This window comes from Adiantum capillus-veneris, chromosome 20, assembly GCF_014529385.1.
Source record: "Adiantum capillus-veneris isolate H3 chromosome 20, ASM1452938v2, whole genome shotgun sequence".
Lineage (NCBI taxonomy): Eukaryota > Viridiplantae > Streptophyta > Polypodiopsida > Polypodiales > Pteridaceae > Adiantum > Adiantum capillus-veneris.
In genome coordinates this window covers 82,681,471-82,700,832 of record NC_140950.1, presented here as the reverse complement: position 1 = coordinate 82,700,832, position 19,362 = coordinate 82,681,471, and the positions used below count along the sequence as shown (strand labels likewise).

At 43.9% G+C, this 19,362-nt stretch overlaps 1 protein-coding gene across 2 annotated transcripts in view; it reads left to right on the top strand.

The window, feature by feature from the left end:
* The window catches only part of LOC147432824 (uncharacterized), an 80,584-nt gene that overhangs the window by 10,356 nt on the left and 50,866 nt on the right, over positions 1-19,362 (top strand). For both annotated transcript variants that reach the window (XM_086492625.1, XM_086492626.1), the window contains exons 9-11: positions 393-631; positions 717-894; positions 1,389-1,540. In XM_086492625.1, coding sequence (XP_086348751.1) covers positions 393-631; positions 717-894; positions 1,389-1,540 — 569 coding nt within the window. The remainder of the gene's footprint in view (positions 1-392; positions 632-716; positions 895-1,388; positions 1,541-19,362) is intronic.

The window sequence follows — 19,362 nt, the reverse complement described above, 5'->3', positions numbered from 1 at the left end:
AAACTATAAGAATCGAAGCATAGCCATAGCTGTTTGGATAGCTGCTGCCTGCATAATACTTGCACAGTTTGTGGTCTTTCATGGAAAGCATGTACATGAGATTTGTTGTGGCTATGGTGGCCAGGACCTTTTTTCACGGTGGCTCATTGTCTCCACTAGCACTACAGGCTGCTTGTTTGCCCTTTCCCCCCTCCCATTCTGTGATGTAGCCATTGTATGTTCTATGTCACTTAGTTTGGGAGAGTCTCCCTTCTTTATATAGTTATGTTAACCTTCATGTAAGGGATGATGCAGCCCATTGGGCAGATTTCAAAAACTAATAGAAGAATCTTCTTTGCTCACAAAAACCACAAAACGATCTGGACATGGTCTCTTATGCAAGCATACTGCAGGTGTTTTGTGGCCTCAATCAATCCACTGGAGAGCTTATGGCAGTGAAACAGTTGAAGTTTCACAACATGACTGATGATGAAGAGAAAGATTTTTACATGACGTGTTTGGAGAGAGAAATCTCGTTATATAAAGAGATGAGACACAAACATATTGTTGGTTACATAGATATGGACAAAGATGAAGAGGCAGGGTATCTTTACATATTTTTGGAGTATGTTTCTGGTGGATCTATTCAAAGGTGACTTGTGCTTTTAAATGTTATTAATTGACCATGGCTCCAGCTCCTGTAAGACGCATAATGAGAATTATCCATATGTTTTCAGCATGCTAGAAAGATTTGGCCCATTTAGTGAGCCTCTTGTTCGTGTCTACACAAGACAATTACTTCTTGGTCTCGAGTATCTTCATAAGAACAAAATTGTTCACAGAGATATCAAAGGTGGAAACGTGCTTGTCGATTCTGACGGTGTTGTGAAATTGGCTGACTTCGGAGCATCCAAAGTAAGTTTTTCTTTTAGCAGAGTGACATGCACCTACTAACATTTAAATGTGGAAGCTAGTGTGAGCTTTATTCCTTTCATGCTTAGGGAAAATGGAGCTTGGAGTAGTTATGAAAGCTGGATGGCTAGTATCTTCAATTAAAATCATAGTTGCCACATGGCTGGAACTACAAGATAGTGTTAAAGACTTGAATGTCATGATGTAGTCGATCTTTCACTAAATTTGTTTCCTCTTGGTCTAAATTTTTCATTTTGCTGTACTCTGAATATGCATTAAATACGCTTGTCGAAATAGACTAGCTTTACTATGGTTGCTATGGGAGAAACAAAGTAGCGAGCCAGTTTCTGTCCTTTTGCAGTCATACAGATTGAGGATATTGTGTTGTTATCTTGCAGGAAACTTTTAAGGGTACAATTAGAATGTTTAAGGTATTACTTCATAACTTTACAAAATATTACAACAACTGAATTAGAAGTATCAATTTTTTTTTGCAGGCATTTCATGAGGCCACAATAACGGATGCTTGCAAATCCATCAGAGGTTCTATTTTCTGGATGGCACCAGAAGTCATAAAAGGAGATAATTATGGACGCCATGCAGATATATGGAGTGTAGGCTGTACGGTGATCGAGATGCTTACTGCCATGTATGCAATCTTTTAATCCTGCTTATTTGTACCTGATGGACGGTCAACTGTTATCAAGTTTTTGCTCATCATTTCATTCAACATTTTTATTAGTCCATATTACCTGAAAGGAGTTTTATTTTTTGTGTCATCATCTTGGGTCTTGTCATCTTCATTCGTTTGAGAAGTATTGGTTATGTTCTGTTGTAAAAGCTGCAATAGTAGCTGGGAAGACTCCATCAATGTTATTTCATGTAGATAATGGGAAGATAATCTAGCATCTTGTAAGCTACAATAGAAACCCATGCTTTTTTGGTAGCAGAAACGTCAGATTCTTATAGGAGATTCAGGATCATATTGTTGTGTATTTGCTTGTTACGCTAACTAGTAAGAAAATCAGGCAAAGACCGATTAGGGTTGACATACATGGATATATCAAGGTTACGTCTGGAAGATACCAACCTCACCTTGGCTTCATACTGGCTTTTGTAGCAGGGCTACAGTGTCACTTGCACAGGATAGGTAGTTACAGTTACAGTTGGTCTACAGTGTCACCTGCATAGGATAGGGAGTTACAGTTACAGTTGGTCTTGGGTTCACAATGATCGACTCTCGCGTGGGCAGCGACACGTGACAGAGACACGGGTGGTGGTCTAGTGGACACAGTGGTGAGTTCACCACCACCATAGGTCGGAGATAGACATAGCTGGACTATCCGGGATATTTTGCTAGCTGTTGGTTGCTCTTTATGATTGTATATATGTGTAGTTGGTTCTAGTCGTGATACACATCATACTTTCTATGAGTCTATAGTCTCATGTCTTGTGTCCAGCGCTGCATATCTGCACTCTCCCTGCACCGTGGAGCCTTGACACCCCCATTGTACCTGTGAGTCCGGTGCTTGGAGCTGAGTGTGCTGCCAGCCAAAGTATGTATTGGTTTGATAAGTTAGTCGAGTTTCATGGAGTTCTGAGTCTGTTGTTGTGTCTTTTGAGTTTGCTTGTTCCATTGCTATATAATGTTTTATTCTGTTGGAGTGAGGTTTCATCCATATTGTACTGAGGAGCACCCACAAGAGAGCATGACACACTTTTTTTGCTACAAATGCTCCCAGTTTTGGCACGCCAGGTGGGACCTCAACTGAAGTTTCGCTCCAGTGAGCATACATGGTCGAGGAGCTAGCTGGGTTAGCCCCTCGCTTGGTCTAGACTAGTCTGGTCTAGCTGGGTCTAGTCCACCTTCGCCCTTGACTAGCTTGGTCTAGTCCACCTTCGCCCTCGTCGAGCTAGGTCTAGTCCACCTTCGCCCTGGTCCAGCTTGGTCTAGCTGGCCTAGTCCATCGTCTTCTTCAAGTCGAGTCTGTCCAACGGGTCTAGACTGTCCAGCTAGTTCAAGGGTCTTCATGCCCAGAGCTTAGGTAGTTTTGTTGCTATCGCATGACACATACAAGGCAGTTTGAAGATCGATGAAGCCCACTACGGAGCCCTCTATAGCACTACCACAACAAGCGCCAACCTTTTGTGCCGAGTCGAAGTCCTCCACCCCCGCTACTTCTACCCTCTCAGGCTTCTCCCTCAACGAACTTCTCGCCAACCCAATCACCTTCCCTAGTACACTTTCCAACTGTGTTACAATAGGTTCCTGAGCAGGCAACAATGGAGGAGCTGACAAGTATTCTGACTAGGTGAATATAAAGGTTCCTACTTTCAAAGGACTCTCCACAAAGGATGCAGTCCTCGCATCCTCGCCATCGACATCGTCATCAACATAGAGTCAGAATTCAGCAGATAGAAGATTTGCAGATTTCAGCCCATAGCGTTTTTGGACAGCAGTAGAAAGATTGCAGATTTCAGCCCTTAGGTTGACTTCGTCATCACCATCGTCATCGTCGACATAGCCTAGACTTGCATCAGTCCATGCGTACCATTTGTACCAGATTGTGCAATCATAAGTAGACCACTCTCGCTGACGAGAGTGGGGCCTTTGGAGGAGGGTTTTACAACGTCTCTGGTGTCGTATCTCTCTTCTCTCTCTATCTCTCAGTCTCATACACTTGCACGCACAGTGTCCATTCACTTTGTTTGTGATCATAGCACTCTCTCATTAAGAACGGAAGGCTCTCCCTTCCATAAGAACTAAAAGGAACCTTGAGCGCAGTTCGGAGCACTCATCTTGAGCAAAGCGCAAACAATCATTCCGCTGCACCTAACATTGGTATCAGAGCTTTGGCAATGTTCTGTATCACTCAAAGAAAGAACCACAAGAACCACAAGAATTTTTTTTGCGTGTTGAGGTCGCACGAACCCAAGTTCGCTTTGGCGTGTCGATTCCTAATCGTGTTTTGTTGAAGAGTGACAGGAATCCCAAGAAAGAAGGGCTTGTCTAGCCTCCCCTTGTGTCTCTTTTCACTCATTGAGAGTGGACCGTGCACTTAGCGGCCGGCCAATCGACGTGAGGTGGGAAAAAGCAACCTTGGTGTGAGCGCAAGGCCGCCAAGGGGTGCGCCCACGGAAAGGAGTAGAACTCGGGTGAAGAGAAGATCCTTCTCAAACGCGGTTTGCAAGCGAAAGAAAACCTCAAGAACCTCAACACCTCAAGACCCTCAAGAACCCAAGAACCCAAGTTCCTCGTGAACTTAAGAACCGAAGACCACAAGAACCCACGACTTCAGAATGGTCATCACTCGAAGCGGAATGGATACTTCGCTTGGAGGTGATGAGCATGAGAGAGGTGAAGAAGAATTCTCCCCACCAACAGGTTTTTCCAACCCTCACCCTTCCTCGTCTACGCCAAGGATTGCACCAGATCCTATGGAATCTTGGTGCAAGACAATGATGGACATGATGGTACGACAAGGTAGACAACGAGAAGTGTGGCACGAAGAAAGAATGGCAGCCATAGACCGTGAGTGCGAGCAAGCACGCTTGGCGGCCACAGAAAGAAATGGAACATTGGATCGCGAGTCCACAGAAAGACTAGCCGAATTGGCTCGCGAGCGCAAAGAAAGACGGTTAGAGCGTGAAGCGCAGATAGATCAACGCATGCAAGAGTTTGTCCTACTATTCTCTAATGTGCAAGCGCCGATTGAAGAGAATCAGGAGAAGGAGACTCTCTCAGTCTCTTCTTCTCCCAAGCATGACACGCAGGATTTGAATGACACACATGATTTGCATGATGATTTGAATGATAATGATGAGCATGATGATTTGGATGACAATGACAAGCATGATCAAGATGTGATTTCTCACAAGCATGATGATTTGCATGAAGATGATGTGATTGTTCACAAGGATGATGTGTTAGTGGATGCTTTTTTTAGCGAAGCTAACCTTGTTGCAGATTCGATCAATCACGAAGAAACGATCTTGGCTCTCGAGCCTAGGTCCAAAGAAGCCCCTCAAAAAGAACCGATCTTCGTTCTCGAGCCTAGGTCCAAAGAACCCTCACAGGAAGTATTTTGTGTTCGCATGATTGATATGCACGCATTGTTCGAGTGTTTCGTTCGTGATCGTTTCCTGTATGTTAGTTAGCATCGTTATAGTGATCCCTTTTCCTAGGCATGACATATTGTATGTTGAACACGTTTCTCTCATGGATGAGCACGAATGTATGCGGATTTTTCGTGAAAAGCTGAAAAGTATGTATGTCAAGAAGTCACATTCCATGTCTCTTCCTTGGCACGACACAGTTTCCGAACGAGCACATGAAAGTATGAGCACCAAGCGTGGGCATTTCCATTGTATTTTGCCACAGTTGATTGCTCTAGATCATAAGAGAAAGAGTCGATCTCATTGTTTGCATGTGTTTGATGAACGGGTTGTCACTCCGTCTATTGGGTCATCTACATTGCATGCACAGTCTTTGAGGAAGAAAAGATTTTTTCCACTCACTTTACATGGAATGGGTATGTTCATGGTTTTGTGTTGGAAATGGTTTTAGGAATTTTCAGCCATAAAGATTCTTGAAGATGGAAGAAGCACGACTCTCGACGAAGTTGACGCATTGAAGGATCCACAAGAGACTTTGTGTCGCTTTCGGCGCGGCCCAAAGAAGCAAGCGTTGCAGACCTTTATGAAGTTTAAGTACCGCACGACCCACACATCAGAGTGGGCCGGCGAAGAGTCCCTTCCAGGACTCCGGATGCTATTGACGATCTCCCTCGACGCCATACAGTTCGGTACCAATACCTCACCTTGAAAAGGAGGGGATGTCACGTGACATATCCAACCCTATGTGTCCGTGGACAATCAACAGCATGATCAGGGTTCAGTCAGTCCAGTCAGTCTAGATAGGAAGTGATCTGGCACTTTTGTGAGTCTATTCGTAGACCGTGCATGCCCAATCACTTAGTGTAGATGCATATCCTCTGATTGCACACAGCATGATCATAAGCATTCCCATCAAAATCCATCAGAATCAGTTAGGGGAATTTTCCAACGCATTTAGCCTATTTTCCCTATTTTTGGTATTTTTCACTTATTATTTTTAAGTGACTTTCCAACAAAAGTAGGTAGGGCAATTTTGCTAAGTTAATATATAAGCAAACCCAAGTTAGCACTCAATGGCAGAAGAGGCAGCAGGAGCACATGCTCAACAGGCACCTTCTCAGTAGGACCCCAAGGACTTCTAGCGTTTTTGCTCCACAGCAACTTGGCTAGCGTTTTTGGACAAGACACAGCAGATCAGTCAGCGTTTTGCCCTTGCAAATCCCTGGCGACAAGACCATAGCAGATCAGCCTAGCGCTTTTGCATTTGCAGAACCTTGGCGACAGAAACACCATTTTCAGCCCTAGCGTTTTTGCATCTACCAGCAACCTCAGCGTTTTGCAGATCTACCGCGACAGAATCAGCCCTAGGACCAGCGTTTTCAGTTTTCAGTAGTTAGACATCGCAGATCAAGTCCTGAACCTCACAGATCTCACCTTCCCGCAGCAGTTCCTCGCCGCACGGTCAGTTTCCGCAAGGTTTATAGTTTCAGCCCGGAAAACACAGATTTCAGCATCTGCGTTTTCAGCGTGTTGTCGTTGCATCGTCGCCATCGACATCGTCATCGACATAGAGTCAAAATTCAGCAGATAGAAGATTTGCAGATTTCAGCCCATAGCGTTTTTGGACACTAGTATAAAGATTGCAGCTTTCAGCCCTTAGGTCGACTTCGTCATCACCGTCGTCATCGTCGACATAGCCTAGACTTGCATCAGTCCATGCATACCATTTGTACCAGATTGTGCAATCATAAGTAGACCACTCTCGCCGACGAGAGTTGGGCCTTCGAAGGAGGGTTTTACAACGTCTCTGGTGTCGTATCTCTCTTCTCTCTCTATCTCTCAGTCTCATAAGTGCACTTGCACACACAGTGTCCATTCACTTTGTTTGTGATCATAGCACTCTCTCATTAAGAACGGAAGGCTCTCCCTTCCATAAGAACTAAAAGGAACCTTGAGCACAGTTCGGAGCACTCATCTTGAGCAAAGCGCAAACAATCATTCGGCTGCACCTAACATCTAGCAAGATCAACTCTTCTACCTACTATCTCACTAGTGAATACCCCTCTTCCAGAGGTTGACAAGCCATCCTCTATTGTCAAGAGAGGATCTTCATTTGTGTTCTCCGATATTGATGGGGCTTTCTTGGAAGCAGTAGTTGACCTACAACAGATCAAGGGACCTGAGAAGGCACTAGTACAAAAAGAAAAGCCTAGAGAATATCTTAAAGAAGACCTTTCAACAAGTGTGGCTCTATGCATGCTTTGGCTAGATACGGGTTTTCGAAGGGACACCCTTGCCGTTATTCAGTCACTTTACCCGGAGCAGACCCTAGTGGTAGGCACCTCCCAATGCAACCATGAAAGTCTTATATGATATTCTACCCCGCTGCTCCCCTCATTGATTATAGAATCTCGCGTCGCACTGTGTTCGTCTTGGGGCGGCAATTCTCAGGCGTGATAGTGGATGGTGGATCTGGCATCAAACTGATGCCTGAGTTCACAATGTTGGCATTAGGTCTGCAACCTACCTGACTCCCCCCCTTCACATTTACTTTACCGACCAGAGGACAATCTATCCACAGGGCATAGTGGACAAGGTTCCTCTGCAGGTACAAGACTTCACCTTTAGCTTGGATTTTGTTGTGGTTCATCTTTCCCAAGTTGAGGGAGGATTTCCTTTGCTCATTGGTAGACCATGGCTGCCGCACACTAAAGCGCTACATGATTGGGGAAACGACACCAATGACACCTATTCGCCTTGAAGGGGGGATGGATCTAGTGGTGCGTCATAGTCTTTGTCAGTGGAGTCCAACACCAAACTTGAACAGCCTACCCCACCCGATGGGCAGAGAAAGACTTGCTTGAGTGGTTACCCCATCTGCCCTTGTCTTTACGATAGCTTGCTCCAATGTGCCGCCTAGCCCAGAAACAGGTGTCGAGGTCATGGCAGTTGATGATTGAGATGCTCCTATTGTGGAGGCCTATGGGCTTGGTGAACCCTATCAAGGACCATTGAAGAGGCAAGAAATCTCCTTTCCCCCAACTCTTAATCTCCTTTGTGTCTGACTCCCCTCCAAGACAAAGCTCTCTTCTGTCTCTGATGGACTGTCCTTCAACAAGCTGCCACAAGGATGGTTACAAGAAGAATACGTTGATTTCAATATTGATCAGACACCTGCTCATGATGTCTCAAAGCTCCAAGAAGTGGTGACGTCTTCCTCTTCTAAGACCACCTCGCAAGTGCCCCCTCTTGTACCTATCAAGGAAGTCAACCTCAGTGAACCTGATAACCTTTAGTCCATTCTTTTAGCCGCTTGGCTGTGGGATCACCCGGCGCTGCTTGATCATGTTGTTTTTTTTAATGCACTCTTTCAAGGACGTGTTCGCCTGGCCTTACAAAGATATGGACGGAACCCACTAGAGCTAGGAGTCCACATTAGTCCTTTGGTTAAGGGGGCTAAGCCAGTCAGAGGCCGTCTTACAAGCTAAACGCCAAGTATGTAGAAGCTGTCAAATTAAAAAATGCAAGAAGCAGTTATCATTATGCTTGTGGAGCACTCCGAGTGGCTGTTTCCCATGGTCATAACGTCCAAGAAGCAATCCATTACAATCTGTGTCTGTGTGGACTACCGCGCTCTAAAAACAAGATGACAATTCCGGATGGCTTTCCAATCCCTTTCATCGAACGAGTGCTCGAAGATGTGGCCGGGCACATACTTTACAGTTGTATGGATGGTTTCAGTGGCTACAATCCGTTGGGCATTCATCAAACTGACCGGATCAAGTGTAATGGAAATGGCCTAAGAACTTTGAGAGTAGCAGAATTAGAAATTAAAGAAAACACTTTTGTGAGAATACTTTGCGAGCATAGAGGGTGAACTTAATTGATGGTAGCAACATAAACATAGTATTTAGTTAACTTGGCATGAACAATACTTTTGCAAGAGAGAGAGTTTAGAGAACATGACAACAGTTGAGGACCGGATTTATGTGGAGCCGATGGGCATTTGTATTATAGATTCTCCCATTAAGAGATTCTTGGTACAATATAATCTTTGTGTTCCTTGTGACCTAGGTGATGCAATGAAGATGGAAAGTTTCATGCATCACGAGCATAACATAAACTTTGTAGAAAGCATTAACTATCCCAAGCCTCAGTCCCAAGGCCTCAAACACCTTCGAAGGTGGAGAGAGCTAGCGGGGAATGAGGGTAGGGAAGAGGAAGAAGAAACATTCCATAGGAGAAAGAAGTAGTTCCTTACTTATCATCACTCTTCTTGCTAGCATATATAATAGTATAGTAATGAAGATGGAGAAGATGGCAAGCTTAAGCATTGAAGCATGGCTTTTGGTTGGATTTGCATTCCATAGGCAAGAGTGTTGGTGTAGGCTCTCAACTTCTCTACTAGCTAGGAGAAGGAGATGGAGCTCTTGCACTTTGCACTTCACACCATGAGAGTGTGTGTGGGAGAGTATACCCCCAAGCTAGCCCCCTTCTTGCTTTGGCACTCCCCCTTGTAGCTCATTGGACCCCTGCAAGACTGGCCAATCACATACAGGATGCATTACAAGCAACAAGGATAGTCTTGGGACAAGTGTTCCCCTTTCCCCTTTGAGAGAGAGTACTTGATAAATGTAAAAACAATTAATTAAATCTACTGACTTATCATTGGACCCCTTGGGAGGCTAACCAATAGGCTTCAGGCACACCGTCATCAAGCCTTCTTCTCCCGCAACTCATCATTTCTAATTCCTTGTATTTCCCATGATCTTGTTGATAGTGTGAATTTAATTAATATTTGAACCTATCTTGTTTCGTTTGCTTTGTTGTCCATATAAGTTGACTATTTGTGCTCTTTTTAGTGGTTTATCTCTCGCTTTTCATGTCCAATCTTTCTCAATCCTTAAAACCCCTCCAACTTCGACAAACTGCCCAAACTTACTCATTCTGAATGCATATCACAACCATCGAAGTATACATCTCAAGTGCCTAAAATTCCATTTTGTTCCTTCCAAAAGATTCCCCTATCTCGAATCTACATGGGGTGTCTCTTGCCAGGTTTGTGGCATGTTTCCTTCAACTCCTACAAACAGGTTAGCTTAAGCTTCAAGACCAGATGCTCTCGGTGAATTTTTCAAAGAAACAAGGTTTTTGGGTACCTTGGGAGCCAACCAAAAGCTACAAGACAACCACACCCAAGCTAACATCAAGGTCATACCATGTGGGATCTCTTGGTATTGCTAGACAAGGTACATTTATCAAAGTGGGAAATCGAAGATCCATATTCACATGACTTCTTTTTTGTTAAAGTGGACCCAGCGTGCTCTTCTCTACATACTCCACTCATAGGAAAAACCAATAAAAATTTCAGTACGACAAAAACGAACACAATAGATATTTTCATCAATCATACGGTAATTGTATCACGGTTAAGTGGTTGGCGGTGCAAGCTTTGGATGTGGCTAGACGAAGACCCTTGATATTGACAGGAGATTTCTATTAGCCAATCTAGTCTTGTTGCTGCTGGTGTCATTGCACTTGTATCACGGGATGATTCTGTACTGGTGGATTACAAGCTTCCAGGAGCAATTTTGGGTTGCTTTATAAGTTCATCGTGTTACATGATGGATGTGGGCATGTGTTGCCAAACTTTTTAGCAAATGCGGGTCCTGTAAAGCCCTCCCAAGCAAGCCTAGCCATACATATTCTCGCCCCTACCACCCCCTTTTCCCCTTGCCCCTACCCACTCCCCCTCGTCTCTACTCACTGCTCCCTCGCCCCTACCGACCGCCTCTCTCCCTCGCACCTATCTACACCAATATTCGACCCACACCGTGTTGGGTGTAAGGCCCTTTATCTCATGTATATACTCATACATGGTATGAACACACCCTTATAGTACCCTAAAATACATTTGTTTATTCTTTGTGTACCATTCAATAAGGTACATGCTATCTCTCTGCGTTCTGTCTCTGACGCTTGAACCTTTCTTTGCCGTACAAGAATCTGCACCACTAACACCTGCACTCCTCTAGTGCACCTTCAAACTGGTATTAGAGCCTCTTTCCAGGCATGCAACAACCATCGAAACCAAAAAGGCAGCATGCGCAGATTGTTTGCAGGTTTAAGGAAGCCCGAGTCTTCTCTCGCAAGTCAAGCTAGAGTCCATTTATGCATGAAATTACAGTCCTCGTGTGCTCTTGCACAACAGCAAAGTTTCTGTAAAAAAATGCAGATTTGGTGCACAGAAGCTTTGAAAATTTTGGGGTTTTTCATGTATTAGTGAAATTTCACTCAATCAAGTTGAATTCATTGACATTGCTGCGCAGTTGAACCCGAGAAATTTGGGGCTTTTGTAAAATTTGTCAAAATTTTGATTTTGTTCTTGGGATTATGTATTAATGCGATTGGGGCAGATTCGTTAGTGAAAGTTTGAGGCTTTTGCTAAAATTGTGGATTTCAGTATGTGCGTGTCTGTCGCACGTGTCAATGCAAGGAACTTGTCGATACACTGTGTGTGAGCCACAAATGGCTCCAAGCATGCAACTAGCCTACACTAGTAAGCTCAAAGATGGGGATGGTGTGTCACTCACCGCTCTACGCTTGGTGTCGTGGAGGATTCCTCGCCGCGACGAAGAAGGAGCCGTCGTTGCGCCGCGCTCAACCGCTTCGCCGCCGTCGTGCCGTCGTCGCAATGCTCGATCGCACACACTCTCTCTCTCTCTCTCACGCATACACACACACACACAAGGAGATGAAGAAGAAGAAGAAGATGGAGATGGAGCAAGAGCACTCTTCAATTGCACAAATGAGAGAAATAGTGTTTTTTAGGTTTAGGTGACTTTTAGATGAGCTCGCTCCATTCACACTTGGGCGCCCATACTTAGCCAACTAACCCTTGATTGTTCCTGTTAGAGTGCGCCTCTCATCGGTGATCACCCTTACCCTTTTTCCATCGGACCGACAAGCCCGACCCATGACTCAAAACAATTCAATGTCCGTGGATGTGCCGATGCCTATTTGCCAAGGTCATCACCAAGCGATAGGTGGCGTTGGGCAGTCCCCAAGTCTCATATTCGCTTGGTGTTGACTTCACTGCCGCCTGTCATGTCTTTCTCACCAAGGTCAACACCAAGTGATAGGTGGCATTGGGCACTCTCCAAGCCTCCTATTCGCCTAGTATTGACTCTACTGCCTCTTGTAATGTCTTTAACCCCAAGGTCAACACCAAGCGATAGGTAGCATTGGGCAGTACCCAAGCCTCCTATTCGCCCAGTATTGACTCACTGTTCCTCTGCATGAATTGTAATTACCTCACCGAAAGGGTCTGTTACACCAAGGTCAACACCAAGCGATAGGCGGTGTTGGGCAGTCCCCAAGCCTCCTATTCGCCCAGTGTTGACTTGCTGTCTGACTCCATCGTCTGTTACAGCGAGGTCAACACCAAGCGATAGGCGGGTCGGGCAATCCCCAAGCTTCCTATTCGCCCAGTGTTGACTCGCTGTCTTTCTTGTCGGTTAACATGCCCCCCTTCCTGATATAGATTCCGTCCTCGAAATCTATTGAGTTGAAAGTCGTTGTCAAGGTGAAAGAGCATTTGAGATGAATGTCCTTAGTTTTCTTCAGTCACTGCAAAATCAAACAAAAGTGGCACAGTAAGTGTATCCTTATAATCAATAAAAAGCATATGCAGTTGTAAACAGACAAATTGAACGGTAACAAAATTTTAATCCATTTTTCAGCAATAAACATTAAGTTGTAATATAATCAAATGCATAAACAATTTTAAAGGTAAAAAAAACTAAACAAGTTCGGGGTCGTTAATTTAACGGTGAAAGGCACTAAAGATCGACTATTAATACCTTGGGTAAGCTTCTCAATTTTCTCTGGTCAATTAAGTTGTTTAATCGCGAGAGCCAAGTATTTCATGTCCGAGGGCTGACTAGAGGCTATACCTAGAAGACCTTGTAGTTAAGCTACGATAAAAGGAATTCTCATGAAATCATCGCTTGACTTGTTTACTTTTCTTTGACCCCCCAAAGTCTTTCACAGTGATTCAATTTTGATGTGCATGGTTATTTTGTGTGCCTTGGGTTTTTTGCTTTTCAAGGAAAAGCGCCCACATTGGGAACCTCTAGGGCTCTAGTACCATAGGCGATACATGTGAGTGGAGTACCAAATCAAGCTGAGGTTTCTCTTCCAGCTTAAGATTTTACATTGTGACACTTTGATTTTTTTGTTTGTTCGTTTTCAGCATTTTAATTTTGTAACTTTGGGGGGTCATATAACTCTGTTACCCTTCCTAGGCTCATCACATTATTAAACTCCCTTTATAATACTTAAGCTAAAGGTCAATAGGAACTAAGCCCGCTAGAAAGCCCTAGTACATTTCACACAATGCTGCCTAAATCGGATTAAGAACCTAAGTAACCATTGATAATTAAGAAGGCATTCCCCATGGTATTAAGAGAAGATCTCTTAACGCTTAGCTTGGTCAAACTAGCTTAGTCGGGAAAGCTTGATTTTTAAACCTAAACAAGTGATTATGACAAAAAATTTCATTGGATCTAATGTTTGATACTAAGAAAATATGCTGGATATTATGCTACCAATCACAATTAAAGCAGACAAACATGGATGCAAAAAGATAAGGGGCAATGCTAATGGACAAGAAACACCTGTTTGTGTCGATGGTCGCGCTTGATTTGAAGTGTGAACGAGAGAAAGATTCCATAAAGGTCCAAATCCTAACAACAGCAACACGTTCCTGTACACACTAGGAAACACAAAGAATACCTCTAGGAGGCACATCAGTGGAAAAAGGTACCAACACCTATTGAACGTAATTAAAAAACATAAGGAACCCTAACCTAATTATTTGCACTCCCCCTAAAGAGTGAAGGGAATAGGATATTGTAGAGATTGGGGGGAAACGCTAAGGCTAAACCCCTATTTTCGTCGTCGAGAAAAACAAAGTCATCATCCGTGAGACCATATGTGCCATCCGTATAATCATGTAAATCTTCTTCATCATTAGGGGCACCAATGTTTACTAAGAAGGTCACTAGACGCCTATAGTCATCTTGGGGGGCTTGGCAATAGGAGATACACTCTCTACTAAGTATGGATCAGTCGTGGTCAAGAGACATATCAGTCATTCTAACTCCTCGAAATTCCTCTTACATGCTAGCGTACCTACCAAATCCCATTCACAGGCAAGCACCGGAAAGACCATGTGAAACCTTTGTGAAAAGTAACGAGGGTACCTCTCACCCAAGGCAGTAGTGGATGATTTTAACATACTAGCCATATCTGTACACGCAAATAGATGATGGTTAGAGTGCAAATATTACAAGGGTCGTGTTCTTGTGCATAATGTGTTTTTATGATTTTGTGTTATGGCTCTTGCTCTTTTACTTTTTTATCTTGTTTTTGTGAGTATGAGGCTTTATATATACATTCCCTAAGATTGGAGATTGAGAGGTCAGGGAGGAAGGTTGAGAGGGAAGCAAGTGAATGATGGATGTCAGCAAACATTCCCCCCTTCCTTGGGTAGATCATACCGTTTGAAATGTGCTCGTCACCCTTTGAAACCAATTGGTTCAAGTTGTTATTGGTGAAGGCTTTAATGAATAGTTTTTGACCGCCCTATGCGTTTCACCTAGTTGCAAGGGTGGTAAGGTACTCTCCCATGATTTTATTTGCAACATTGTTGTAAGTGGTGAACTTACAACGGGAGGTGCAAACTCTTTCTTGCTTGTATGGATATGTACAATGGTAGGTGGAGGTCGTGTCGAAGCTTCTATTTCCGTATAGGAACTACACGAAGAGAAAGAAGCTTCATTTGATTTCGCTGTTCCTGAGCTAGGTGGAACAAATTGTTCTTTCTTCGGTACCCAAACTAGCTCTGGAGCAGGTGTAGCATTCCGTGATTTTTTCCTTTCCGCGATCTTTAATTTATTTTGGAGCCACAAGATTGAGCTCACATGGGCCCGGTGACAAGTAAGAGCACAATTTACGTTTTGGCACCCAGATTTGATCATTTCCTTTATAGTAGCCTTGGGATTCCAATAGTTTTTTAGGAATCCAACGCAACGTTTCTTTATATTTCTTGGGGCTAATGGGACGTCTCTTACTAGGCTCCTATCTTTTAGCACTGGCTATGGTTGTTAAAGAAGCTTCAGGGACCCACTAGTATGTTTTCTTCGTTATATTAGGATGAGTCTTGCCAGAAGCTATATGCATTGTTTGTAGCATATTTAAGGGTACGGGCATTTCATCCCCCTCAGGTGTTACCCAAGTCGTCCCTCTATTTCCCCAAGTGTCTATGGTTGCTGCTAGGTGGACCCAATCCACATTGTCCGACTCAGTCATCCCAGGTAGTACATCCATATAAGGAGAATCTTCCCCAACATCAGTGTCCGCTTTACTCGTGTAACAATACTGCAATGGGACCGAGTGAACTGTGGTGTCAGACCTATGATCAATTATAAACCTGTTTCCTAGGGGATGTGCTCGACCAGTTACAACATCCACTCGAATGACATAATCTTGGAACTGCAAGTAGACATGGTTTTTAAACCAGTCATGCACCGTTTTTTCTTCCCTCAGGAAAGAACGTCCTAAGATCATCTCCGATGCCATAGTGTGCTTAGAGAAATCCATAACAATGAAGGTAATTCTTATTTTTATGTCCAAAGACCTTGGTCTTGAGATCTTCTAGTATCCCAATAGGTTTAACAATAGACCCATTGGCCATCTTCACTACTATGGTTGTGGTCGCAAGGTGAGGTCTTCCCATAGTTTCCCATCAATTTTTAGTCACAATGCTAACCCCAGCGTCACCATCAATATTCCCTTCACAGTTAATCCCTTAGTAGTGATTGGTATGGTTGCACTGGATTCATCACCCTCAAAGTATTGTCCCAACTTGTTAACAGGTATTTCTATAACAAGGTTCTCATGTAAGTTGGGTTGTGGATCTAAGTGTTCCTCCTCTATTGGCATCTCCCCCGCTCCATCCTTCTGTGCAAATTGTGGTAGCCCAAACTTTAGTTTTCCATTAAGGAAGGCTTGAAGAGCTGAGACTAGCTCGGGGTGTTTATATAGTTTGGACATGATGGTGGTTCTAACTTCTGAAGACATGAAATCCATCAATTTGGCAATGTTTAACGGCACCTTTTGGGCTTCAGTCCCTTGACGTGGGAAGATGGGATCTCCATTTCTTCGATAGGATCAGGTAGTCCCTTTGGAAACATTCTTTCTATCAAGAAGTGAGAACGTCCACTTTTCCTTGACTTTAAGTCACTTTCTTCTTGGATGACACTAGGTATAGCTAAGGGTCTATTGACTTGGTGAGGTTGTTGTTGCGTAGGGAACACGGTGTCTGTAATCTGGATCTGCCTAGGTGCTGGTTCTAGATCCCTTTGGGTATCTTCTACCAAACTCCTTAATTGCTTGACTCGCTCGATCTCCTCTGTAGGGTTTCGATAAGTTCCTATCTTCTTCTTGGATCCTGGCCATTGTGGCTCATGAAGATCTTCCTTGTTGGTTTCTATCTTAGTGGTCGTTTTGGTCTCCATAGTTTCACCTGAATCAAAATCCTCTTCAACGTTGTTCATATATACGGGGTTGTCACCAGTCCCTATGTTGGTCTTTGAACTGGGGTCTGACTTCGCTGCTTTTTGCAATCTCTTCCTTCGTGTTTTCTTATTTTTCTGAGATTGGGCAATTGATGCCGTGTCTCTTTCCTCAAGAATATAATTTTGTTTTTGGAGCATCGATCGTGTGAGTACGTTTACTGGTACCACAGGTGTACTTTGTGATGGCTCCTCGGTAACCTCAATCAAGTTTAATGGCGTGATCTTTGATGCATTTGGATTATTTGAACATTGGGCAATCAAATGATCTATGCCACATCGATTACACATGAGTATCGGCATTGTAGACGTGCTCGCTTGATTGGTTTGCATTATTGTGGCGTTCTTTTGTAGCCTAATAGGACACTTGGCTACACAATGCGGACCTCCACACTCATAGCATTGAAGAGGTGGTCTCTTAGCAGTGTAATTGATATTTTGGCCTATTGCCGCAAGTGCAACTACTTGATAGACAAGTTTGACTTGTCCCCAATAGTCCTCCATGTAGTATTGTGGACTTTCTTCAAGCACATCCATCCTCACAGCCTTCCAAACAAGCAATAGATAACTCACAACCCACTTGATTCACAGAAGTGATTTTCGGATGTGGTGGTTGCGGTCCTAGCACTGGAGGTGGTAAGAGTGTTGTTTGAACAACATTTTGGGCCCTAGGGACCATGTGTTGTGCTGTTTGTTCAAGAGGTGGGGCCGGCATCAATACAGGTACTCGAGGTGTGTCTGTCCATGCTAAGGCTGGTCTATTGGCCATCGCGCGCTTAAATACTATGCAATCCTTAGCTTGATGACTATACCTCCCACATGCATTGCAGTTCTCATTGAATTTTACTCTAAGAGTAGGGCATTCACTGGTACTATGTGGTCCATAGCATACTGAGCACCATTGTTGCTCCCTTCTTGGATACATATGATTGTTTTGCGGAGCACGATTGTCTCTAAGACTCTCTTGAATAGCCTTAGTGAGATCTGCTAAAGTTATCTCAGATATCTTTGGCTCCTTAGTAATAGCCTTTAGGGTCATTGACTGATGCCCCAATGCTTGCGAGCTAATAGATTTAGGCTCAACAGACACTCTTTCTCCTTGAATCATTAAATTATCCTCCAATTGGATCGCATTGGTGGTGACTACTTCCCAAGTGGTGATACCTCTAATGACTAGGCCATTGTAGATATCCTCATGTCGGAATTCCCTAATGAATCTATCAAGCAATTGGTTATTGGTGAAGCGTTCATTTGGATTAATGCTTTAAGCGACTAATAAAGTCTCTCACCGACTCTTCTTCTTCTCGTTGGGCTTTTTGGAGCTGAGAGGCTACACCCCAAAGCACTCCCTCTCGTATGTATTCTTTCAAGAAAAGTCTTCTAAGAGTAGGGTAAATCGTTTTTTCTTCCACCCTTAGGGTTCTATACCAATCCCTTGCCTTCTCACTTAAGGTTAGGCTTAAAGCATTACTCTTATGCAGGTCATTGTGTTCTCCTAGAGAATCGCATATTTGTTCAAACACTTTGATATGCTCTCTCACATCTCCGTCTCCACTAAATTTTTGTGTGAGCTTGGCTATTTGTACTACCTTACTTCTAGGCTCTCTATCAGGCGTGTTACGCATATTCTCCGCGATAGATCGACCGATAGCTTGAGAAAATGTTCCCAAGTCACCTAAGTGAGCAGACACCGTGGGTGAAGGTGCTCCAGAGACTACATGTGGAGTAGGTATTGGCATTGGGCTTGGCGCATAGGAAGCCCTTGGGTTCCACGTTGGGTACGATGTTGTGCCATGTGCTGGCCCAAAGTTCATAGGTGTGGCCCTAGGCATAGCAGACGTCGGATGTGACATGCTAATGCTAGCCGGTATGGTCCCATGGAAATAAGAGCTTGGGTGTTGTGGTTGTGGAGCATAGGTTGTTGAAACAATGGGAGGGGTAGGGACTAGATGAGTACAAGGACCCATGGGTGTATACGATTGGTACACACTTTTAGGTACTGTTGCAGTCATTGAGCTACCATGTAGCGGTGCTTTACTAACAAATGATGTCCATGGCGTGTTTCTCGGCATGCCCATCATTAGTGTAGGCATGGTAGCCGTGGTGTCATCAAGGGAAAGATGAGCTAGACTTGGAAAGGTAAAGCTATCATTTGTGGGCTCAGATTGCACTGAGAGCCTGGCGAAACAATATATGGAGGATCCATCGGACTTACTGAGGGAGTCTCCATTTGCGATAAGGTTGGTTGTTTAGCCTTCCCTGTATCCAAGAATCTCATGAGACCCGTTGAAAGCATGTTGATCCCCTTGTTCTGTCTCTCTAACTCAATGACCCTAAGGATGACCTCACAAAATCTTCATTGTTGATCCTCCACACTAGTAGTACCCGTTGTGGATTGTAGGACATCTAACCAACCCACGTGATAAGTGTGACCCGTATATAGGTCAGTTAGAGTTTCCGTTTGTAGTTCGTACTTCCAGTTCTGATTTAGGAATGCTCCATCTAGGCTTGAGGTGCTAGGGGTGTCCTTTGAGCTAGATGCAATGTTGCTCTCTATGGGTTGACCCTTAGTGGTTGCTAATTCAGGAGCACTCGATTGCTCTCTTAGCAATGATATTGACATAGGGGCTTTCTCTTTTAACTCTCTTCGTTGCTCCGCCTTGCGTATGCTCTTAATTTCTTTTTCCCTAGCCGCAATGGTATATCGCTCAACCTC